Raw genomic sequence first — 25,337 nt, forward strand, 5'->3', positions numbered from 1 at the left:
AGCCATGCTAGCGCATCTGATTAAAGGCCTGTGCCAGCCACAGGGGGGAAAAATTTAAATGGGTGGAATGCATGTTCACCACTGCTGCTTTTAATTTGTGTGAGCAGTCTGTGATCAGCAGCGGTAGCTAGGTGAGAGAAGAGTGATCGCAATTCCCTGTTAAATCTGAGGCCCAGAAGTGCTGCCCACCCCTTCATTTGCTGGTACATACGGAGCTGAAGTGGCATCATCCTTTTACCATTCCCCTGCAAACAGTGTTGCCTCAGCCAGGAGGCTCGGGAGAATTTTCTGAGTGTGGCAAAGCACTTGAGATATGAAATTGCGTCAGCAAATGCCATCTTCGAGAAGAAAAGCATGTGGGACTCTTGTCAGTCTAAGCCTGGGAATCGTGGGTCACGGCTCTCACCAGAGGGTGTTGCTGCCTTTTAGTCCTCTGTGGGATCTTGTGACTGCTCTGCCATGAATTTTACCTCCGTAAACTCTGATCAAGGCAAGAAGGGTTAATTTATTTAATTTAGCAGATTTCTATTCTGCATTATCACTGACAGTTCTGAGTGGAGTACAGCTTATTACATTCCTAATTAAAACCAGTTAGAAAACGAGTATTCACACACAAAACTCAGGTCAGAACCAATAAAAATAACATTATGAATAAAAGGATACAATAAAGGTAAAGCACAGAACGTTTGTAATGGGTAAAAATTTCTGCGATTCAGCATCTGTTCTGCATTGATGCTCTTTGTGGCTTTGAATCACTTTATCATCTTGTACGTTAAGTCTGTCTAGGTGAGAATGGATTATATAAAACCATTATTAATCCACCCAAGTTCTGTGCATAGTTTTGCTAACCCAGCGCTGAATGTATACATCCCTTCTAAGTGCATTTGATTTTCGCCCTGGGTTTGAATGGATTTAATTAGTAATATGTAATAATACTTCTTTACAGTACTCAGCAAAAAAAATTGTATCTCTGTTTGTTTATTAGGAGGTGGAAAGTATTCTAAGGCAAAAGTTAGGTACATTTAAAAACATCTCCTGTTTCTGTGTGTGCTGATAACTGTGCTGTAGAATTGGAAAATACTCCAAGAAGCAAGAAGTTCTGTCTGGGCTAGAATCAGCTCAAGGGTATCTGATGCCTAGGCTAATTTCAGTAATGCACCCCCTCCTTCACTGGGCCATCTTTGCCCTACTCTTGCCCTCTTCCCCCCTCCCCCCCGGACCAGGATCTTCTTTTCCCTTCCCTGCAAACACCATTGTCCTACTTTTTCCTAGACTCAGGCGGAAGTTGAAAGCACTCGGGGCAGGATATACAAAGCTTTGATAACCTGATAGAAAACACCCGGGTGGGAACGATTTTGATTTGCTGGGCTATGCAAATCATATATGCAAGCTATTTGTGCTGAGAATCCCAGTAAAAGGGGCAGGAACAGTGTCTGGCGCCTGCAATAGCTGAGCGGTAGGCATGGTACAGTTCCTGATTGCCGGAGCTTTCGAGCAATTTTATTATTGGGGTGTTTTGGGTTTTTTTTTTTTGTTTCACATGTGATATGGACACAGCTGTTGTGAGTGTGTGCCCCGCGCCTAGATAAATTTGCACGGTAGGAGGTGGGCGTTCCTTGCTGTGCATTACAAGGAGTGCTCATTTTAATATTAATGAGCTCCTTGTAATGTATCCTTGTAATGCATTTGCATAGGATTCTCGGTGATTGCTACCTCAATTGGTAGAAGCCGTCGAGAACCCTATTGTACATCGGAGGCTGAGCTGCCTTGCAAGTAAGACTGGTTACAACTAGTTTTACTTCCAGGGCAAGCTTTTGAGCACAGGGCCCTTAAACACAGGTCTGTTCTTGATGCCACATCTCGCCCAGTTTGACAGATTTACTGCAGGGAGGAGGGTGGAATATGGAAGCACTTCGGGAGCATGGGCCTGTGGTTAGAGGCCTTGTGCCAGTGCTGAGTCTGCTTTCAACTTCCGCCTGGGTCAGAGAAAAGGGGGGAGGGTAGTGAAAAGGAGACGAGAGGAGATGCTACTGTAGGGCTACCAGATTTGATGAAGCAAAAAAAAGAGGACAAGTGGCCCTGGTCTGCCCCAGCCCAGCCCCCACACAAACCTCATCTCTTCTTCCCTGAGCTCGGGAAGTGCCTTTGAGCATGCACGGATGTGACGCCATGATGTCGTATCAACGCATGCTCGGAGGCCCTCCAGATGCGGCCCTGAGCTCTTGTCAGGGCTGGGGCCTTCCAGAACCCTGTCAAACTGCCAGGTTTTTAAAATCCATCGGGACACCCAGACAGTCCTCTAAAGAGAAGACATGTCTGGGTAAATCCAGACATTTGGTAACCCTATGTTACTGCTCTACACAGATGCTTAGTTTGCCTAGTGTTGGGGCCAGCCCTGCTCTTTCCATGGTGTCAGGTCAAAAGCGCGCCGGGACAAAGGCACGAGCAGACAATTGAGCGCAGCGTGGAGGCGCGTGCCGAAGAAAATTACTGTTTTTAGGGGCTCCGACGGGGGGGCGTGGGGGGGAACCCCCCCACTTTACTTAATACAGATCACGCCGCATTGTGGGGGCATTGTGGGGGGTTTGGGGGGTTGTAACCCCCCACGTTTTACTGAAAACTTCACTTTTTCCCTGTTTTTTGGGAAAAAGTTAAGTTTCCAGTAAAATGTGGGGGGTTACAACCCCCCAAACCCCCCACAACGCCGCCGCAATCTGTATTAAGTAAAGTGGGGGGGGGGGACTCCCCAACAAAACCCCCCGTCGGAGCCCCTAAAAACAGTAATTTTCTTTGACACGCGCCTCCGTCTTGCGCTCAGTTGTCAGCGCGTGCCTTTGTCTTCCGCGATTATGTCTATGAACCCTTTCCACAGATAGCTTAATACACCCATTCCATATTCCAACCCTGTTAAATCATGCAGTATGCTCAAACACCTAGACTGTCACCTTTCTCTTATAGAAGGTTTCAATCTCAACCCCTTTGCAGGGCCACCTTTTGGATTTGTAGGTACTTGGAGGGCCTCAGACAAAATAGTTAATGTCTTATTAAAGAAATGACAATTTTGCATGAGGTAAAACTCTTTATAGTTTATAAATCTTTCCTTTTGGCTAAGACTTAATAATATTGTCATTTATAGCTAGAGAGACATATGATCAAGAAACGGTTTTATTTTACTTTTGTGATTATGATAAGCATACCGGGGGCCTCAAAATAGGACCTGGCCGGCTGCGAGTTTGAGACCACTGCCTTATAGTATGTTACTCTTCCATTTCTTGGTTCCTGACAGTTTCCTCCTGCTTTTTGTACTTCCATCCCACCGGAACCAGGGCTGGGATCTGGTACACAGCTACCTGATAAATCATACCAATTACTGTATATATTCCTTGCCAATCCTCTCAACTCAAACATCCCTAGTCTAGTCATTGCAGTGGTAGCCCTTGAAGGGGTCAGGCATTTAAAGTAGTTTGATAACCATCAATTGGATTCCTATTGAATTGTGGTGTTTCTGCTTGGTTTTTGTTACCAAGAATTTCCCTCAAAGCAGCTGGTTTTCAATTCCCACATGCCATTGTGTAGGAATTTGAGAATGAGAACAAGTTCATCCATTCCACGGTGACCTGAAGGCATTGTGCTTGCATTTCTTATCTGAAAATATTTTCAACCATGTATTGAATTGTAAAAAAAAAAAAAAAGATGCGAAAGCAAAAGGGAAACTTACTTGCAAAGGAAAGTTGGATATTTTGATTTGCCAGGATGGGTCATTCGAGCTCTCGGGACCTGCTTTCAACAAAGACATCATAATTATTAAAATAACAGAAAATTTATTCTAAGCAACATGATTCAGAGGGAATGTTCTTATGGTTAAGTTAGCCAAGTGTACCATTTTAAAGTATGTATTCAGTAGTTCCCACACTTTTTTATTCAATGTGATCCCATTTTAACATTTTAAAATTCATATGACACCAGATGATGGTGGGCCCCCCCTCCCCCCCGCACACCTATTTTCTTCTCCCCTCCTCTTCCTCATACTCTTCTTCTTCTGCCCCCTCCCCCTCACTTATCCAAAGCATGGAAATAGCAACCTGGTATCAGTAGGAACAGCAATATGCACAGGGCCCTGTGCGCTCAAGGATCCAGTACTCTGCATGGATTTCCATCTAAAAGAAAGCCCCTAAGAGACGAGGGCAATAAGGGCTGTGAACATTCACTGATTCATAGGCCTTATGCTTAGGGTTACCATATGGCTCCATAAAAAGGAGGACGGATTGAGACATCTGGGTTTTATTGCCACTGAAAGCAATGGAAGTAAGTAGGACACATTGAGACACATGGGGTTTTACTTCCACTGAAAGCAATGGAAGTAAAACCCGGATATCGCAATCCGTCTTCGCTTATCTGGAGCCATATGGTAACCCTATTTATGCTGATTGCAACTATTGGACTAAAGGTCTCAATGGAGGTCCAGAGGGAAGGGGAAGAGCCCTGTTTCTGTGATCCCATCTACTGATGACATGACCCCATTTGGTGTGCCAACCCACAGTTTGGGAACCAATTTATTAATGTATTCCATATCTCGGAAAGAAAAATGATCCTGCATTGTTGGAGGAGGTGAGATGCTGGACCCCAGGAAGGGGAAGGGAGATGCTGAACCCAGCATGAGTGGGAAGAAAGGGAAATCCTAGACTTGTGGAGAGATGGACAGGATCAACCTATATGTTCGCATTAAGGGGAAAAGTAGATATGCAATCTATATGTGAGGATGACCTATTTGTGAATATCTACAGTTTGCTGAAGCTCATGAAGCCTTTTCTAGAATGCTATGGTTGTTTTTAATGAAAAATAAACCTCATTCTACTTTTCTAAATATTTTATAAGTATTCGTTTGCTCTAGTTGAAGGGCCTATAAATTGTACACATTAGCATTTATAAAGATTAAAATGCCATGTGATACTAGTACTGTCTGTTTTCTGTTCCATCATACAATGGACAATTTTTGGCAATTTTGTTTAGAAGGTAGTTTGTTACAGCATGATAAAGTACCAAGTCCCTTAAGTGTAGCTAACTTAATTTCCTGGTTTACTCCGACTCTCTCACCCAGGTATCATTTCATGCCCTGTCTGTAAGCAGACCTGCTTCACAACAGATGTGGTTGAGAACTTCTTTCTGAAGGACTTCCTGAAAATAAATCCTATTATGGCCAGGGTAAGTGCAAACACCAGAGGTCTGATGTATTAAAAAGATGACCTTCCCCAATTATGTACCTATGGGAATTACTGTTATTTATTCAATTTTCTATACCATTCTCCCAAGGGAGCTCAAAATGGTTTACATGAATTTATTCAGGTGCTCAAGCATTTTTCCCTGTCCTGGTGGGCTCACTATCTATCTAGTGTACCTGGGGCAATGGGGGGGATTAAGTGACTTGCTCAGGATCACAAGGAGCAGTGTGGGTTTGAACCCACAACCTCGAGGTGCTGAGGCTGTAGTTTTAACCACTGTTCCATACGCTCCAGGCCCTAGATTGAAATCTTTACTTACATGAGTTGGGTCACTGCTGATTAGTGGTCATCGTTCCATATGTTAGGAAATTGTTATGCTTTTATATACCTCTTTGGCCATTTCCTGTGTTTTAGGAAGGCAGCTTACACCATTTTAAATACATAAAGTGTGGTAAGCTTTTATACTTGCTGCGCTTTAACAAAAACTAAGAAAATACATAGAAAGACACTGGTCTAGATTCACTAAGCAAACCGATCGTGTACCGATCGGTTTGCGACCTGATTTCCCTCTGCCCCAATTCACTAACCTGGGTATCGATCCGATTCCGATCCGTGCATGCTAATGAGAGGACACGGCATGCAAAGTAGGCAGGGATGCAAATCACTAAACCTTTTTTTTTTTTTTGAACACCAACTGGGCTGGCCGATCAACAAGAAGCAACTGCTGGGAACCAGTCGCTTACATCCTTTCTGACTGCCCTGCAGCCCTGAAATAGACCTACACTCTGCCTTCCCGACTCTCTCTCTGGCTCTCCTACTCTCTGCCGCGACCTGCTCTCTGCCTGCCCGACTCTCTCTCTGGATCCCCGACTCTCCTACTCTCTGCCGCGACCTGCTCTCTGCCTCCCCGACTCTTTCTCTGGCTCCCCGGCTCTCCTACTCTCTGCCGCGACCTGCTCTCTGCCTGCCCGACTCTCTCTCTGGATCCACGACTCTCCTACTCTCTGCCGCGACCTGCTCTCTGCCTCCCCGACTCTTTCTCTGGATCCCTGGCTCTCCTACTCTCTGCCGCGACCTGCTCTCTACCTGCCCGACTCTCTCTCTGGATCCCTGGCTCTCCTACTCTCTGCCGCGACCTGCTCTCTGCCTCCCCGACTCTTTCTCTGGATCCCCGGCTCTCCTACTCTCTGCCGCGACCTGCTCTCTGCCTGCCCGACTCTCTCTCTGGATCCCTGGCTCTCCTACTCTCTGCCGCGACCTGCTCTCTGCCTCCCCGACTCTCTCTCTGGCTCCCCGGCTCTCCTACTCTCTGCCGCAACCTGCCCTCTGCCTCCCCGACTCTCTCTCTGGCTCCCCGGCTCTCCTACTCTCTGCCGCGACCTGCTCTCTGCCTCCCCGACTCTCTCTCTGGCTCCCCGGCTCTCCTACTCTCTGCCGCGCCCTTCTCTCTGGCTCCCCGGCTCTACTACTCTCTGCCGCGACCTGCGACCTGCGACCTGCTCTCTGCCTCCCCGGCTCTCCTACCCTCTGCCGCGACCTGCTCTCTGCCTCCCCGGCTCTCTCTCTGGCTCCCCGGCTCTCCTACTCTCTGCCGCGACCTGCTCTCTGCCTCCTCCGACTCTCCTACTCTCTGCCACCCTTTCCTGCAGTGCGAGTCCATGCTTTAAACCCGTGGGTTAAAACCATGTGCTCGCACTGCAGGGAAGGGTGGCAGAGAGTAGATGAGTCGGGGGCCAGTTAAAAAAAAAAAAAAGAGACAGCAAACACATGCGCAGATCATCTACAGGCAAAGTATATGGTCTGCGCATGGGTCAGGATCGCTACCTAACGATTCATGTCGGCAGATGGGGGCGTGCCTCCAATCGCCTACATTAGAATATTCTGGCTTCCAGAATCGATGGGACACAGATCGGTCACGATTGGGCAGGATAGTGAATCGGGCCCTGTGTGATGATTGTTGGATGTGCCCCAGCATGTCCTGTACAGTCACTGCACCTTAAGACTGCAGTTAGCACCTATTCATTTACTGCCTCCTCTTGAGGAAGCGTTGAGTGCGCCAGGGTTCATTTTCGGCTTTCCCAAGTTACAAGCCTTGTCATCACATTTCTGTCCGTAAGAATCTATACACTTATCTATTTCATAGATGTCTCCTTTAATTGTTTTTGGTTGCCTTGATACGTCTGCTTAATTTTTTTGCTGTATGTTTCTACTCTTTTGTTATCTGCTTTGAACCACTGTTTGTGGGAGTTGGCGCAATATGAGTTATATAACATAACATGACTGCACAACTGAAAGCCTGTAATAAATATTGAGCACTAACTGCCATGTGCTCCTTGAAACTGCATATAGTTAAGCAATGAATTAGAGCATGTTTAATGTCATGCCGCCATGGTAACAGTTACCATATTTGTCTGGTAACAGAGAATGCTAAATTTTATATTAATTACTTAACGTACTTCAGTGAAAAGGTCCAAAATAAACAAATGGTGCTACGTTGGCTGATAAAATTCCATGTTGGCCAAAGGAAGTGAAACGTTCTTTTCCAATGGGGCATTTTTGAATATCTGACAGTTTTATGTGCATAGAAAAGACAAGGAAAATGTTTTGAAACATCCAGATAGAATTATAATTGAAGTATGGACTGAGATACTTAAGGAACCTATGATTAAATGCCTTTTCAGCTTGCCTGTGGTGAGCATGTATATCCTTAAAACAGGTTGCCCTTAATTAAATCAATTAACAATAGCTACAACAATAGTCAAAATAAAGAGCCTGATTGTCAATAACGTAGAATAATACAAATCATCCCAAACCATATAAAAGTCATATAAAAAACTACTTAAAGGGGACTCGTACGGTGGAGCACACAAAAATGGACAATAAATAGTAAACAATGGCATATGATGAAACGATAATGAATAAATCAATAACGTAAAAGCACATCAGAAGCTGATACGCCACTTGAATAAATAACATAAAATAAATATAGCAAATGAAAGGAGTTTCTTCCTACTGACCCTCCACAACCCCCCCACCAAAAAAACCCCCATACAAAACACATTTATAAAAAAACAATATGGAGTCCTTTTTACTAAGGCGTGCTAGCCGATTTAGCTCACGCTGAATACTTAACGCATGCATAGAACATAATGGATGCGTTAGCATGTGCCGTGTGCTAATATTAGCGTATGCTAAATCGGCTAGTAAAAGGACCCCTATATAATTCACATAAGTAAAATGGTGTGGTGTGTTTTCTATTTGAAGGTGCAACTTTGCACTCTGGTTTTGAAACCCTGATCACAGCAATAGGCTTCCCAACCACCGATCACTTGGAACTCTTGCGATAGGCCTGGGTTTGATTCCTAGGTCAAATGTTCAGCTCCTTGGACTGACAAGGGGCTGGAATTTATCTGAGGAAGAAATCGGATACTGATAGGTGCAAGTGCTAGGAATCGCATGACAACTGCACCCACTGGTCAGATTTTTGGGTACATGATTGCAGGACTTCAGCACAAACCCTAGTCCGTGGCCAGCAGCCAACAACTAAACTAAACCTTAAGTTTATATACCGCATCCTCTCCACGGAAGTGGAGCTCGGCACGGTTTACAAGAACTTAAAATATAAGAAGAGAAAGGAAAAGGTTTACATGAGCTTATATATAGAATGGAAGAGTAAGGGGGCGGAAAATAGAATTACATGTTAGAGAAGAGCCAAGTTTTCAGTTGCTTGCGGAATAGTTGGAGAGAGCCCAGGTTCCGCAGCGGGATAGTAAGGTCATTCCAGAGGCCTGTGATTTTGAAGAGAAGAGATTTTCCCAGTTTACCTGCATAGAGAATACCGCGTAGAGAGGGGAAGGATCGTTTATATCTTTGGGCGGGTCTGGTGGAGTCAGGACTCGAGGAGTTAAAGGATAGTGGGATTAGGGGAGGAAGGATGCCGTGGCAACTGTCCCTGCAATGACTGCTGAAGGGGGTATAAAACAGGGAGAAAGTCCCAGGGGGTTGTATATGATGGCTTATGGCACTAGCGCCGAGTCCAAGCTTTCATTTAGCTGGATACCCACTAGATGTAAAAAAGACCAGTTAGGCCCTACCTCGCCTCGAACAAAATGCTACTCTTTTCAGTAGACTTGTACCTTTCTCTCTTTTTCAGAGCTGCTTTGAATGTATGGAAAAGAAACCTGCCCATAGCCTTTGCACCAGCTGCAACAAGTGGCTATGCAATCCCTGCACGGAAGAGCATCGGCATGCGGAGGATACTGGAGACCATTTGCTGTCGGTCTCGCATAAAGGCTATTCAGGTAGCATGGAACCCTGTTCTGTAACACCACTGCTGAGTGGAAAACATCACACACAAATACTTCTCTAGGCATCTAGATAATACACTATCTTTACGTTAAGGACTGTCGCTTTGGTGCACTGGACACACCCTGCATCTTGTTTAGAATAAACACACTCGTGTTCTTTTATACATATTGGTTATAAGGCCAGCTGTGTTGTTTGTATGCACAAAAGTTATTTGTGTGCGTCTCGAACCCGAGGTGTCTAACGTTTTTACTTCTTAACATAAGAACATAAGCAATGCCTCTGCTGGGTCAGGCCTGAGGTCCATCGCGCCCAGCAGCCCGCTCACGCGGTGGCCCCAATAGGTCCAGGACCTGTGCAGTAATCCTCTATCTATACCCCTCTATCCCCTTTTCCAGCAGGAAATTGTCCAATCCTTTCTTGAACCCCAGTACCGTTCTCTGCCCTATTACATCCTCTGGAAGCGCATTCCAGGTGTCCACCACACGATGGGTAAAGAAGAACTTCCTAGCATTTGTTTTGAATCTGTCCCCTTTCAGTTTTTCCGAATGCCCTCTTGTTCTTATATTTCTTGTTAGTGATTTGTAGTTTTCATGAGATTTGGATAGAGAACTAATGGACTTGTTTTCACAATTTGCACTATTGCACACTTCTGTTCACTAACGAGGAACTGGTAATGGTATTCTGGACAGGAAGGCCCCGATTCTGTCAATCACATGATGGCACTGTTTAGAAAATCGTACCTCCGGCAAAGGTAGGGGCTGGAAATGTAGGCCAGGGTTTTCAAGGCCTAAATTTCTGGCACCTGCCTTTGACGAGAATTATGCCTCCAGAGGAACGTACTGGCACGTAACGCAACTTCTGGTGTTGGCCACATCTATAGTGGCGTCGGATGTCGGTAGGTGCCTCTGGAGATGCAATTCTGGCATTTGGGTGGGGGGGGGTTAGGTGCTGGTAGGTGCCTTGAAATTTCTTTTAAGCTTTGGATTTAACAGTAGGGCACCTACCGCCACTTAAGTCAAAGCACTGTTTAGAGAAAATGGGCTGAAATGACTGTCTTTTGGTAGTGTTCTCATTTACAGATTTGCAAAATTGATTAGTGGCTCTGTCCGATACTGAGGTTCTTTTTATATTACATTCTTTAAGCATTATCCCCCCAATTCTATAGGCGGTGCCCACAACTGGGGGTGCAGTTATTGAAAAGGGCCAGTTGCGGGTGTACCACAATTGGCATTAAATTGCCAAATAATTGGCGTTAAGAAGCACCAATTGGTGCTAATTCGCATTTGATGTGCAACTCTGCTCACATGTAGGTGCAGGCGTATATGCGTGAGCCTAAATGTTGCAATTTCGCATGCAAAATGACATCAGACAGAAGTAGGGAGGAAGAGATTGCGATCTTAGTTCATTAATGCATCTAGTAAAAAAAAATGGACTCTTCTTCACTCAGAGGGTGGTGGATACCTGGAATGCACTTCCAGAGGTGGTAGAACAAAAGGGGTTGGACAAGTTCCTGAAGGAAAAGGGGATTGAAGGGTATTGTTAGATCAGGTACTATACAGGTCAGAATGTCTTAAATAATGGATCAATTACAGGTCGCTGACCTGGGGGGGGGGGGCCGCCGCGGGCGCGGACTGCTGGGCATGATGGACCTGTGGTCTGACTCGGCAGAGGCGATTCTTATGTTCTTACAAGATCAGTGTTTCGGCACCTAAAAGGTGCCTTCTTCAGGAGTCTAAAATTAAAAAAAAAAAAAAGAAATTGTACATTGTAAGGCTCATTAACTTCAATCCACTATTAGTCCACTGAGAGTAAACGTTATGGGGCTCATTTACAAGACACTAAGACATCCAAAAAGACAGCCTAAATCGGCACTTGGACGTTTTGGCAAGAAAAACATCCAAGTGCCGATTTTTGAAACAGACTTTCTGGACTTCTTGCTAGACTTCTTAGGCGCTGTACATACATTGTTCTAGGGAGCATAGTGGAGGCGAGTTATGTGTGGATTAAGGGGGTTCTTAGCACTTGGGTGACTTGCGGTGATGATCAAAACTTTCCTAAGCTGTCTAGGATGAAACTTGGACGTCTGGGCCTACCCCTATTTTAAAAGCGACTAAGTGTCAAAAAGGTACCCAAACTAATCGGAGAGTAATGACCCCACCACCACACACCCACATTCCCCCCAGTAGTGACTGTCCCTCGCGATCCCCCCCAAAGATCTGAATGAAACAGTTCACACCGACCTCTAGAACAGCAGCACCGGGTATGGTAGAGCAGCACATATGTGTCTTAAGTAGCCTGGCTAGTGAACCATAGAGAGGAGGACCCAGGCCCAAAAGCCACTGTAATCATAATATTTATGGTAGAAAGTATGAGCCCCCCCAAAAAAAACTCTACCGTATTGCCATAAAGGTGCCACCTGCAGCCATAAAGGCTATTGGGGTGGTAGACCAGTGGTTATTGGAGTTTTTAGAGGGGGTTATGGTGAGATGTACATCTGGTACCCTTTATATGAAGTTCACAGCAGTGCCCTCTAAGTGTCCCACTGCTAATCGCCTTTTAGAATTTCCTTGACAGCAATGTATGATTTTAAAGCTTGCTTGTATTTCTGAATTGATTGAATTTGCGCTTTATCCCTGTTTTATAACGGGGATGATTAATGATGTTTAGACATGTCTAAGTTATATGTGATAATCGTAGGGAAACAAAATTTTATGTATGTGATATGGAAACCGCATAGTTGTATGTAGTATATAAATTTTTAAAATAAATAACGTTGTAAAAGAAGGTGCTGAAGGGATTGCAAAGTGTGGGGAGGAGGAAGTTAAAGGGTGCTTTTCCCATGACACCGCAGAAGCCAGGGTGACAGCTAGAAGCAATAGGCTCATATTATTAGCACATCCGACCTAGGCCATCCCCCAACCTTCCTCTCCACGTCACAGGAACGTGAATAACATTTCAAACTGATGCACTGTACAACATTGCTTGTTTTTGGTATTATAGCATTATCCTTTCTTGTCCTGCAGGAACCGAAGGGGGCTCAGGTGAATTCTCATTGTTTTGTCCACTTCACAACCAAGAAGCTATGAAGTTGTTTTGCGAGACATGCGATGTCTTAACTTGCCGCAACTGTTTGATCCTAGAGCATAAAGATCACAGGTATCTGAAGAGGAAAAGAAGGGGAGGTGGGAAGAAGCCATCCCACTGTATTCCTTTGGTAGCTCCCACTAATAGACTGGGGAATTCTACAAATGGTGCCTAAATTTAGGTGTGACATAGTAACATAGTAACATAGTAGATGACGGCAGATAAAGACCCGAATGGTCCATCCAGTCTGCCCAACCTGATTCAATTTAAAAATTTTTTTTTTTTTTTTTTTTCTTCTTAGCTATTTCTGGGCGAGAATCCAAAGCTTTACCCGGTACTGTGCTTGGGTTCCAACTGCCGAAATCTCTGTTAAGACTTACTCCAGCCCATCTACACCCTCCCAGCCATTGAAGCCCTCCCCTGCCCATCCTCCTCCAAACGGCCATACACAGACACAGACCGTACAAGTCTGCCCAGTAACTGGCCTAGTTCAATCTTTAATATTATTTTCTGATTCTAAATCTTCTGTGTTCATCCCACGCTTCTTTGAACTCAGTCACAGTTTTACTCTCCACCACCTCTCTCGGGAGCGCATTCCAGGCATCCACCACCCTCTCCGTAAAGTAGAATTTCCTAACATTGCCCCTGAATCTACCACCCCTCAACCTCAAATTATGTCCTCTGGTTTTACCATTTTCCTTTCTCTGGAAAAGATTTTGTTCTACGTTAATACCCTTCAAGTATTTGAACGTCTGAATCATATCTCCCCTGTCTCTCCTTTCCTCTAGGGTATACATATTCAGGGCTTCCAGTCTCTCCTCATATGTCTTCCGGTGCAAGCCTCCTATCATTTTCGTCGCCCTCCTCTGGACCGCCTCAAGTCTTCTTACGTCTTTCGTCAGATACGGTCTCCAAAACTGAACACAATACTCCAAGTGGGGCCTCACCAATGACCTGTACAGGGGCATCAACACCTTCTTCCTTCTACTGACTACGCCTCTCTTTATACAGCCCAGAATCCTTATGGCAGCAGCCACTGCCTTGTCACACTGTTTTTTCGCCTTTAGATCTTCGGACACTATCACCCCAAGGTCCCTCTCCCCGTCCGTGCATATCAGCTTCTCTCCTCCCAGCATATACGGTTCCTTCCTATTATTAATCCCCAAATGCATTACTCTGCATTTCTTTGCATTGAATTTTAGTTGCCAGGCATTAGACCATTCCTCTAACTTTTGCAGATCCTTTTTCATATTTTCCACTCCCTCTTCGGTGTCTACTCTGTTACAAATCTTGGTATCATCTGCAAAAAGGCACACTTTTCCTTCTAACCCTTCAGCAATGTCACTCACATACATATTGAACAGGATTGGCCCCAGCACCGAACCCTGAGGGACTCCACTAGTCACCTTTCCTTCCTTCGAGCGACTTCCATTAACCACCACCCTCTGGCGTCTGTCCGACAGCCAGTTTCTGACCCAGTTCACCACTGTGTGGATAAGGTTGCCAGATTTCCTCTATTTAAAAAAAAACAAAAACCAAGACGCCTGATCCCACCCTGTTCTACCCCCCAGCCCCGCCCTTTTCTATCTCCAGATCCACCCTGTTCTGCCCCCCTGCTCCACCCCCACAGGAACCTCCCCAGATTGGGACCGCATCTGGAGGGTGTCTGCGCATGCGTGGACATCATGATGTTATGAGTATGTATCTGAATGATGTTATGTCAACATCCATGCATGCGCAGTTACCCTCCAGATGTGGTACTGAGGTCGGGGACTTCCAAAACCGGACAAACTGCCAGGTTTTGGAAATCCCTCCAGGTTCCTGGACAGACCTCTAAGAAGAGGACATGTCTGGGTTTTCCCAGACATCTGGTAACCCTAGGTGTGGAAATGCGTTCTAGTGGATGCAAGGCACCGAAATGGGACACTTATGCGCCGGTTATAGGATTGTGCTTAAGTGCTTGTGCATAAATGCAAGGGGGGCCGTGGCCATGGAAGGGGTATGGGCGAGTCAGGGGTGCTCTGGAAAATTGCATGCAGTTCTATAGAATATCGTGGACACGCATCCAATTTGCACATCAAAATTTACACCACGTTTTAGCTGGTGTAAGTCCTCACGCCCAAGACCACTTTAAAATATAGTGCTCGTCCTGCAAAGAACTCCTGGCTCTCAGAGAATGGGTCTGCTCCCTTGAGGCTAGAGTTGCAAACTTGGAGGAGCTGAGGGGGGATAGAGAGGTACGTATAGGAGACCTACAAGGACGTTGTAGAGAAGTCCCACCTCCAGTCTGGCAGCCTCTGTGCTTGGAGGAGGGAGGCCTTCTAAAAGGAGAACATCACTCTGGTGAGGCAGGAAATGATCCTGTAGCCAGGACCCTGCCCATATCCTCTTGCACCGAGGATCTGCCCAGAAGGGAAGAGTTAGGATGGCCGTTACAGTGTGAAATTCAATCATTAGACATGTAGATAGCTGGCTAGTGGGTATGAAGATCACCTGGCCACTTGCGTGGTGTGAAGATGGCAGACCTCATGCATCACTTAGATAGGATATTAGATAGTGCTGGGGAGGAACCAGCTGTCTTGGTACATGTAAATACTAATGACATTGGAAAATGTGGGAGGGAGGTTCTGGAAGCTAAATTTAGGCTCGTAGGTAGAAAGCTGAAATCCAGATCCTCTAGGGTAGCATTTTCAGACTATGATAAAATGAGGAAAATGGTTAAAAAAGCTAAAAGGATCAATTGCAAAGGTTAGGACTGTAAATCAGGCATGGATGTTATTTAAAAATACCATCATGGAAGCCCAGACCAGATGTATCCCATGTATTAGCAAAGATGGAAAGAAGAGGAAATGAGAGCCGGCATGGTTAAAAAGTGAAGTGAAAGAGGCTATTAGAGCAAAAAAAAAATCCTTTAAAGAATGGCAAAAGGATCCGAATGAAGAGAGTCAGGGAGGCAGAGAGCAGGTTTATTTCAGGGCTGCAGGGTTGGCAGGGCAGTTGGAAAGGACGCTGCTTTTTGGATCGGCCAGCCCAGTTGGTGTTCCCGATTTTGTTTAGTGAATCGCGTCCTTCCTACTTTGCATGCCGTTTTCCCTCATTTGCATGCGCAGATTGGATTGGATCGGATGTTGATCAGCCACAAGGTTAGTGACTCGGGTCGGGGAAAAATCAGGTCGCTAAACGATCGCAAACACGATCGGTGGGCTTAATGAATCTAGCCCTATGTCCCAGAAATGCCAAAGAGAGACAATTTAATCATGAATTAAGAATGAATGTGACTGTTGGGCAGACTGGATGGATTGTTCAGATCTTTATCTTCCATCATTTACTACATTATTATGTTACTATAACGCATAGAAGGGAGGAATGGAGTTGGTGGGGGAGGGAAGAAAGGAAGGAAGATGCAACACGTGAAAACGCATAATGGTGTAGAACATTTGATTCTGGGGTTGCAGATTGTATGAGAAGATGTGTTGAATCAATTTTCATGCTGGGAGCTATTTACGTTAGTTTTTTCTCTTGTCTAGGTTTAGATATCTTGATGAGGCTTTGCAGAATCAGAGGATTCTCTTAGAGAATGTTACAACTCGGGTGGAAGAAAAGAAAATTGCCATCCAGGCAACAGCTAAACAGATTGAAGAGAGGTACAATGCTATTTATTGCTTCTGATAGCAGCAGAATTCTCCTGTACTTTTGCCCTAGGGAGGCCAATAGTCACAGGGTTTAAGATCCTGATTATGAGAGCTACTGTAGGTTCCTCTTGAAAACTGACTAGAGCTGAGTAAATTTAGGTACCTAAAATGTAGTTGGCTATGGGGGAGAATTTAGGGTGAGGAAAAATTAGGCATTTAACATTGATTTTCAGCATTATAGAAACAGAGTATGATGGCAGAAAAGGGCTGACGGCCCAACAAGTCTTCCCACTCAAGAACCCTCCCTCCCTCGAGAGTCCATCTATTAAGCATTCCTCTTGAGCGACCCCACCTGTCTGTCCCATCGTCCCTTAAAGTCGAGTGTGCTACTGGCCTCGACTACCTGACGTGGAAGACCATTCCATCGATCAATTACCCTTTCGGTGAAGAAGTATTTCCTGGTGTCCCCATGAAACCTCCCCCCCCCTGAGTTTTAGCGGATGCCCTCTTATCGCCGTGGGACCCGTAGGAATAAAGATTTCCTCCTCCACCTCAATGCGGCTGCTAACTTCTGGCTAGATTTATTAATGCCCCAAAATTATTAGAGATCACCCACTAGCCCCTAAATGCAAACCCCTTGGTCAAGCCCTGAACTTATTTGGTATATTAAATTAATATTGAAACCAAATAAGTGCAATGCTTGACCAAGGGGCCCACAGTTAGGGGCTAGTCCCTAATTGTGGTCTTTCTACCATAAGGTTCTGAGCACTTCGGGTATAAACCACTGATAAAAATATATAACCCTTTTAGTGGGTGATCTTGAATAATTTTGGGGTATCATATAGCATTTGGATCTACCCGGTAGTTTACATATATATTCCCAAGAGTTTTTCTAGATTTATTAATGTGCTTATGATGATAGCATATGCTAATGCCATTAACACGTGTAAAAACTCAATTCAGAAAGACACTATTTACATGTAGATAAAAGATTTAAAGAGGATGTGGTTTGGATGGGGCTTGGAAGGGACTAAAATTTACATGTGCGTTCCTTATATCCCAAATACACATCGATTGGGGGAAGTTCCATGTCTGCTCAATGGCACTTTATAGGTTTTAAACAAAATACTTGTTTCAGCCAGGAATTTACATGAGGGAGTATTTTTCTCTTTAATCTCTCAAAATCAACTAAAAATATGTAGTTCATTTCCACCTCCCAAATGAAAACAAGTAAGAATGTAAGTTTATAACATGGGTTGTTAACATGTGGAACTTGCAAAATCGCCACCTCTAGGTGGAAGATGTCGGGGCCATATCTGTATTGCAGGTTGACTAGGACTCTCTCCTCCCAAGATTTGTGAACACTGCCTCTGCAGCGTCCTAAACTGGAAGAAACTACCTGAGTTTGTCTGTCATGCCCCCTTGCCCACTGCTCTCTACCCTAGACAGCAGGTTAACCACCCTGCCTAACTGTAACCCCTAACTTGGCATCCTGTTTGTCTGTCTTGACTGTTTTTTAGATTGTAAGCTCATTCGAGCAGGGACTGTCTCCTTTGTGACTCTGTAGAGCGCTGCGTATGTCTGGTAGCACTCTAGAAATGGTTAATAGTAGTAGTAATAGTAGTAGCATCCCACACTGGCCCACAAATGGAAGACCTATCTGAGGATTTGAACCCAGTTTCTCTGCCAGTGGACCAGTTGCCCTATCAGTATGATAATCTTAGAGCAAGGTTCAAAGCTTAAAAGCTAAGTAGAATATATGATGATTTAATAATTGCTCCAATACTAATGTTTATGAACAGCTGTTAAGCATTTTAATTACTTGGCAGATTTAAGTTTTGCTTAGTTGCACTACAAAGTCGAACAAGTAAATTGTTAATCAAATGAGCCTCGAACACCCATGCAGGACTTCAGTCACTGCTGCATTGGTACAACTATATTCAGCTTAATGTTTACAATATCATAAGCTTCTCTTGCAGTTGGGGGAAGCACAGAAAAAAACTGAAAGGTACTAAAACCTATTCAGAAAAACCTGCGCTTCAACAATCCCAGCTGCAGAGCTAGAAATATGTTCATAAACTTCTAGCGACAATCAAAGCAACACTGAACGTAATTGTCAATAATAGTTCCCACCCACTCTTCTTTTACTTAGCTCATAAAGCTGACATCCTTCTTTCTTGGGTTCAGACGTTGGCTACACCTCACTGCCCTCCGGACATATAATTGTAATCCAACTTGTGGTAGAAGAGCGGTCAAAATTCACCCTCACCCTCTCTCAACAAGAGCCTTGTTTCGCCAAAAGTCCTCTGCTTTAGGAGAAAAGGGTTCTTTTTATTTTCATGGAAAATCCGCTGCTGCAAAAAGAAACCCAGCATGTCCGGAGGGCTGCGTGGTGTGGCCATGGTTTGGACCCAGGAAAGAAAGATGTCGGCTTTATGAGTTAAGTAAAAGAAGAGTGGGTGGAAACTATTATTGACAATACACTTCTCCCTCTGTATTCGCTGTGATAGGGGATTAACAGAACCGCAAATAACTTTTCATATATTGTTCGCTGTTTTCTATTAAAAATCATTGTGAATATGGTGAAACCGCGAACAATATGATGGGAGACCTGGCCTGTTCCTGAAGGAGGCAAAACACGGTGAAGAAAGTGCTGGGAATCGGCAATTTTTTTTCTATAAACGCTTGGAGTAAGCAATTTCTCTATGCAAGCTGATGTAATTTGAGGGGAGGAGCCAGCAAGCTAAAAACCGTGAATGCTGAAACCGCGAATACGGAGGGAGAAGTGTACGTCCAATGTTACTGTGATTGTCACTAGAAGTTTATGAACATATTTCGAGCTCTGCCACTGGGATTGTTGAAGCGCAGGTTTTTCTCAATAGGTTTTAGTGCCTTTGAGTTTTTTTTTCTGCGCTTCCCCCGACTGCAAGAGGAGCCTATGATATTGTGAACATTAAGCTGAATATAGCTTTACCAATGCATCAATGACTTGGAAGTTCTGTGTGGGTGTCTGAGGCTCATTTGATTAACAATTTACTTGTTCCACTTCTTAGTGCAACTCAGCAAAACTTAAATCTGCTAAGTGATAGGATAACCCATTCCAACCAAATTACTGTAAAGTACACAATTTGTCTACTAAGCATTTTAATTAAACAGGCTGCACTGCAATGCAATAGGGAATATTCTGAGGAGTTGAACTAAATGAAAAAGAAATCAATCTCATTGTATTCAAAATATACAGAAATTTCTTGTTAAACCTGGAAGATATAAGATTTGATTTATTAATTTGTTCTGCCATTTGCAAAGCATCAAAGCAGATTGCTTTATAGAATGTTCTATTGCAGAGAATAAAAATGGGTATTGTATCTGTGTCATATTGATAATAATTTATGTTTATATTTGGTTTTATGTGTTAACTGTACCCCTCTTAAATTTGTGGATAGTGCGGGTAGTAAATGTTTTAAGTAAAAATAAATAATAGTCTTGTATCCTCCTACAGGCTGTTTGAAGTAAAGCACCTGCGCAGGAAAGTGGAAAATCAAATAAAAATGGCAAAGATGGTTCTTATAAATGAAATACATAAGCGAACAAACACTCTTCTAGACCAGCTCGAGGTGAGTGTATTGGGCAGAAGAAGCCCTACTGCAGTGTTATGAGCTCTTACATCAGGTTCAGGTCTGTTTAGTGAGAGTCTAGTAGTATATTGCAGGGGTAATGAGGTTATTCTGTGGAGAGGAGGGGAGGAAGGATAGTTGGATGCTACAAGGCAAGTAGCAGCAGAAGGCATTAACCCCAGTCCCTCTGTCAAAGATCAGCAGAAGGAATGCCCAGGCCCCCTACCCCATACCTGGTAGAAGAAAATTCAGCCAGAGGGATGCTTACACCTTCGAGCTGGCAGGCCCACCATTCCAAAATGGCGGGCCTTCTCCTTTCTGGTGCATTCTGGGATACCAAAGGTATGAGGCCCTGATTGACTCAGATGCCTAAGGCCCCTCCTATAGGAGGGGGCCTTAGGTACTTGGGCCAATTGGAGTCTTAGGCTACCTTCTCAGTGCATCCTGGGATACACTGGGAGTGACCTAAGACTCTGGCCAGATACCTAAGGTCCCTCGTTAGGTATCTGACTAATTGGAGTCAAGCCACTCCCAGTGCATCTCAGGATGCCCTGAGAAAGTGGCCTAAAACTACAATTGGCCCAGGTGCCTAAGGCCCCCTCCTATAGGAGGGGCCTTAGGCATCTGAGTCAATCAGGGCCTCATACCCCTCCCTGGTGCATCCCATAATGCAATGGAAAGGAGAAGGCCCCAGAATGCCCTAGAGAAGGTCTCCCTGGTGCGTCCCAGAATGCACCGAAAAGGAGAAAGTGTAGGAGAAAGTGTAGATTGTGAGCTTGCCAGGATAAATAGGAAACATACTTAAAGTAGCTAGTTACTTTTCATAAAGAGGCAGTTAATAAAAATCTAAATAAAAAATAGCATTTTAATTTACCTGGTTAGCTATTTGTGTACAGCACTGAATATTGGCTGTATTAGGATAGCTTCGCTTCCAGCTGGCGCCAAAGACCCGGATATTCCATGTTGGTACCCAGATAGGGCCCAGAACTGAATATCTGGGTTCAGTTTAGCAGATGGCAGTCATAGGATTACCAGATTTCATCTGTAACAAACAAACAAACAAAAAAATGATGATGTGGCTCTGCCTCATATGAACTTCGTCTCTTCTTCTCCAAGCTCGGGGCCATATATGGAAAGCCTCTGAGCCTGCGTGGATGCGATGTGATGATGTCATGTCACATCTGCGCATGCTTGAGGCCCCTGCAGACACAGCCCCGAGCTCGGGAGCCTTACAAAACCCGAACAAACTGCCGAGTTTTGGAATTCTCCCCGGGCACCCCTTGAAAAGAGGACATGTCTGGGTTTTCCTGGACATCTGATAACCCAGGCAATGTGAAAAAAAATGCTGACCATTGCCGGTATTGTTCCCTCTGAGTGGGAGTGTATTGCTGCTAGTGGGGAGTGGGGCTTCAGTACTGTTTTTAATTAATACAGGCAAGTAACTAAGAGTCCTGCAGAGCTTACCTGTCCTCTTGAAAGTATGACAGTGAAACAACACTCCCCACTGGCTCATCTGTAAGTGAAGGGCTCCCACTTAGAGAGAATAGCAATTTCCGGATGAAAGTTGGACCTAAAGTTGTTGGGTTTTTTTTAATGCTAAAGGTCTTTATATGTACTTTTCCTTTCCAGAGAATTTCTACCGAGAGAACCCAGAAACTGGAGCAGCAGCTTCAGTCCATTGTGGTTCTGAATAGGCAGTTGGAGCATGTGCAAAATTTTATCAACTGGGCAGTGTGTGGCAAGAACAATGTTCCTTTTCTCTTCAGCAAAGAGCTGGTGAGCCTTTCACAGAGACTCCTCACTACTGGAATGCACTGGAAATTGTTAAAAACTTAGGGCCTGATTCTAAAAACGGCATCTTTTTTTAAATTGATGGGGTAAAGGATGCCTACAATGTAGGCATTGTTCACATGCAGGCGAAGACATCTAGGCACACCTATGGACACTAATAATAATAATAATAATAATTTTATTTTGATATACCGCCTAACCAGCAGTTTATAGTGGTTTACACAATAGGTACTCAGCATACAATATAATAACATCATACATAATAAAATTCTAAGTAACTAATACAAGCATTAAAACAAACTAATGAATAAAAAAAGGTTTCAAGGTTTATTAAATATTTGATGAATCGCTATATCTTTATACAAAGCGATGTACATAATAATAAAATAAGTTAAGTTAAAATACATACGATATATATAAACATTAGAAGTCAGACAAGACAAACAACAATTAGAAGGGAAGGAGGGGAAAAGTTACATCTATTATATTAAGAAAAACAATTAAGGGAAAAAAATCGAGGAGCAGGGGGATTCTTAAAAACGGAATTCATAAAATAAAATTTAAATATTAAAAGCCTCTTTAAAAAGGAATGTTTTCAGGGATTTTTTGAAGGAAGAAATGTCTTTTTCAATTTTTATGTATTGGGGCAATGAATTCCACCATTGGGGACCCACTATAGAGAACATATCTGATCTTCGAGTGCCTATTATTTTTAAAGAGGGAACAACTAATAGGTTTTGGGAAGATGATCTAAGTGCACGTGCGGAACAATGGGGAATTAACATTTTTGATATGCACTGAGGTTCATTAAATATCAAAGTTTTAAATATAAGTAGCAAGACCTTAAACTGTATGCGCTGGCTAATAGGGAGCCAATGAGCGTCAATGAAAAATGGAGTTACATGATCGAATTTCCTGGCATCATAGATTAATTTAATAGCAGTGTTTTGAATGATTTGCAATCGTCGTTTTTCTTTTTGAGTGATATTGAGCAACAAAGAATTGCAATAGTCTAATTTTGCTATTACTAGTGAATGAATTAATATATTGCGAGATTTGGGTTCAAGGAATTTGGATATAGATCGAATTAAGCGTAATTTATAGAAATAGACTTTAACTATGTTGTTGATATGGTCTTTAAATTCAAATTTTTCATCAATTATAACTCCTAAGATTTTTAATTTGGGAACAATTTCAATTGGCGTATTATTAAGGATGAAAGGCGAGTTTAATCTGATGTCTCTTTTCCAATTAAAAATCATTGCTTTTGTTTTATTTATATTTAATGCTAATTTATTATTATTAAGCCAATTTTGAACTAGTTCGAGTTTTATATTTAAAGATTTAATGTCTTCCTGATTTTCAGGATTGAATGGGTGAGTTAATTGAATGTCGTCTGCGTATGAAAAAGCAGTAAAGCCAACAGACTGACACAAATTTAATAATGGCGCAAGATAAATATTAAATAAAAGGGGTGATAAAATAGATCCTTGAGGAATCCCAAAGGTCGTTATGTATGCGTCAGAATATTCTTTATTAAATTTAACACAAGAAGTTCGATTAGTGAGATATGATGTGAACCAGTTAAGGACTTGATCGCAGAGACCAATTGATTCTAACCGACTGAGAAGTAGATCATGGTCAATTGTGTCAAATGCTGCAGAAATATCTAGGGAAAAAAAGGCGACAGATTTATGATGGTCCAGGAAATAGTGAATGATATTCGTTAGACCGATTAGAGAGTGTTCCGTATATTTGCGGAAGCCTGTCTGATTAGGATGCATAACGTTGGTTGATTCAATAAAATCGGAAACCTGATTAAATATCAATTTTTCAGTCATTTTGGCTAAAAAAGGAATATTTGCAATTGGGCGGTAATTTAAAGGGTCGTTTTTACTGGTTTTGTGATCTTTAAGCAAAGGGATGATAGTAGCAGTTTTCCAGAGGGCAGGAACTGAAGCAGTTTGTAAGCTTTTTAGAATAATGGTATGAATGAAAGGACCAAAGAGATGAAAAATTTTTTTTAAATAAAATGGGTGAAGAATTTCAGACCCCGAACTCTTTAAATTTATTTGAGAGAAAAGTGTTTTGATATCATTGAGAGTGGGAAGTTTAAAGTTTGAGCATTTAGCTGTTAAAAGGTGATCACCAGAATGTTTACTTGAAGAACTATTAGTTGTGTTAGAGGAAAAAGTACTTTGAATATTATTGATTTTTTGGTTGAAAGCATCTGCAATATCTTGTGCTTTCAAGAGGGATATCTGATTTGTAGTATTTTTTGAGTTATGAGATTTTAAGATGTTAAATAGGGTAGTGGAATTTTTTGCTTTATAAATTTTTTCTTTGCCTGATTAATTTTTGATTTGTATATGGCTGCTTGTTCTTTAAAATTTAGAAGATTTAATTGGGACTTAGAATGACGCCATTTTCTTTCTAATGCTCGAAGTTGTTTCTTTAACAGATGTAGTTCCGCCGTATACCATGGGTTGGATAATTTTCGTGCCGATAAAGATTTGAAGATTATTGGTGCTTTAGTATCTAGGAGTAAATAAAGAGAAGAGTTCCAATATGAAAGTTGATCCTCTACTGAGGTAGGCATGTCATCGATAGTAGATACGTCAAAAAAAGGTGATATGTCAGCATCTTCTAAACTAGCAAGATCGCGATATGAGATTAGTTTGGGTTCAGTTTGCATTTTGTGTGTTATTGAACTAGAAAATGATATGGTAGTAGAAATGAAATAGTGGTCAGACCAGGGTACAGGATTGGCTAATGGAATTGAGCAATTAATATACTGAGAGTTGGGAGAAAAAATCATATCCAAAGTATGGTTTGCTGAATGAGTTGGACCTACTATTTTTGGAAATAAATTTACCGAATGAAGCATATTTAATATATCTTGATTATTGATGTCTGAAGCATTGTCAAAATGGATGTTAAAATCTCCTAAGACTAGAGGAAGTGATGAGGCTGAACAAAAATCAAAGATAAGATCTTGAAGTAGAGTTATTTTGTTTTGACCTACTGGAGGAGGAACATACAACAATAGAAAATTGAGGCTAATATTTGAATTAAGTTTGAGGTCAAGATATTCGATAGAGGAATTTCCATTAGATTGGTCAAACCCCACAATATAAACTAAAATAAGTATAAATTAAAAGTACATTATAACTACATGATAATATAACAATCAATAATGTATATTATATTATTTAAATAAGTGGGTTTTAAGATCTTTTTGAAATTTGATAGTAAGTAAGAAATGGAGAAATAAGAAGATTCAAACATGAATTCATTAATCCTTGTAACAACATGCATTTGCTGAAGGAAAATAAAACCAACCAGATCTACGAATATTTTTCTTAGAAATAAAAAAAACTAAAATGAGAAGGTAAGCCGGTGCTAAGCCAAATAAAACTTTAAAACAAATGCATTCAAATTTAAATAACACTCTAGCCTCAAATGGTAGCCAATGAAGTTTTTGATATCGTGTTTTTTCAGATTAAAAATCAAATGAATAGCTGCATTTTCTATGATTTTTAGTCGGCTAGTAGTTATTTTATACGAACCCAGATAAATAATATTACAATAATCCAATATTGAAAGGATTGAAGATTGCCCTCTCATTCTAGAGCTTCCTTTCATTGAGACTCGACTCGTGCACATTTACGCCACTTAGGTATTTAAAC

At 42.7% G+C, this 25,337-nt stretch overlaps 1 protein-coding gene and 1 long non-coding RNA gene across 7 annotated transcripts in view; one reads left to right on the forward strand and one right to left on the reverse strand.

Annotated features, from left to right (window-relative positions):
- LOC117352407 overlaps positions 1 to 25,337 on the reverse strand; it is a 139,164-nt gene that overhangs the window by 26,764 nt on the left and 87,063 nt on the right. For 3 of the 4 annotated variants that reach the window (XR_004537676.1, XR_004537677.1, XR_004537674.1), the window contains 2 exons: positions 20,732 to 20,899; positions 3,719 to 3,777 (listed from right to left, as the gene is read on the reverse strand). This is a non-coding gene — a long non-coding RNA (uncharacterized LOC117352407). Of the gene's footprint in view, positions 1 to 3,718; positions 3,781 to 20,731; positions 20,900 to 25,337 lie in introns of all 4 variants that reach the window. The other variant, XR_004537675.1, reaches the window with a different exon arrangement.
- Positions 1 to 25,337, forward strand: part of TRIM66 (tripartite motif containing 66) — an 86,263-nt gene that overhangs the window by 8,868 nt on the left and 52,058 nt on the right. For all 3 annotated transcript variants that reach the window (XM_033928901.1, XM_033928900.1, XM_033928899.1), the window contains 6 exons: positions 5,099 to 5,202; positions 9,373 to 9,520; positions 12,551 to 12,683; positions 16,139 to 16,255; positions 19,743 to 19,857; positions 21,487 to 21,633. In XM_033928901.1, the coding sequence (XP_033784792.1) occupies positions 5,099 to 5,202; positions 9,373 to 9,520; positions 12,551 to 12,683; positions 16,139 to 16,255; positions 19,743 to 19,857; positions 21,487 to 21,633 (764 nt within the window). The remainder of the gene's footprint in view (positions 1 to 5,098; positions 5,203 to 9,372; positions 9,521 to 12,550; positions 12,684 to 16,138; positions 16,256 to 19,742; positions 19,858 to 21,486; positions 21,634 to 25,337) is intronic.

Source organism: Geotrypetes seraphini, chromosome 19 (assembly GCF_902459505.1).
Source record: "Geotrypetes seraphini chromosome 19, aGeoSer1.1, whole genome shotgun sequence".
Taxonomy (NCBI): Eukaryota; Metazoa; Chordata; class Amphibia; order Gymnophiona; family Dermophiidae; genus Geotrypetes; species Geotrypetes seraphini.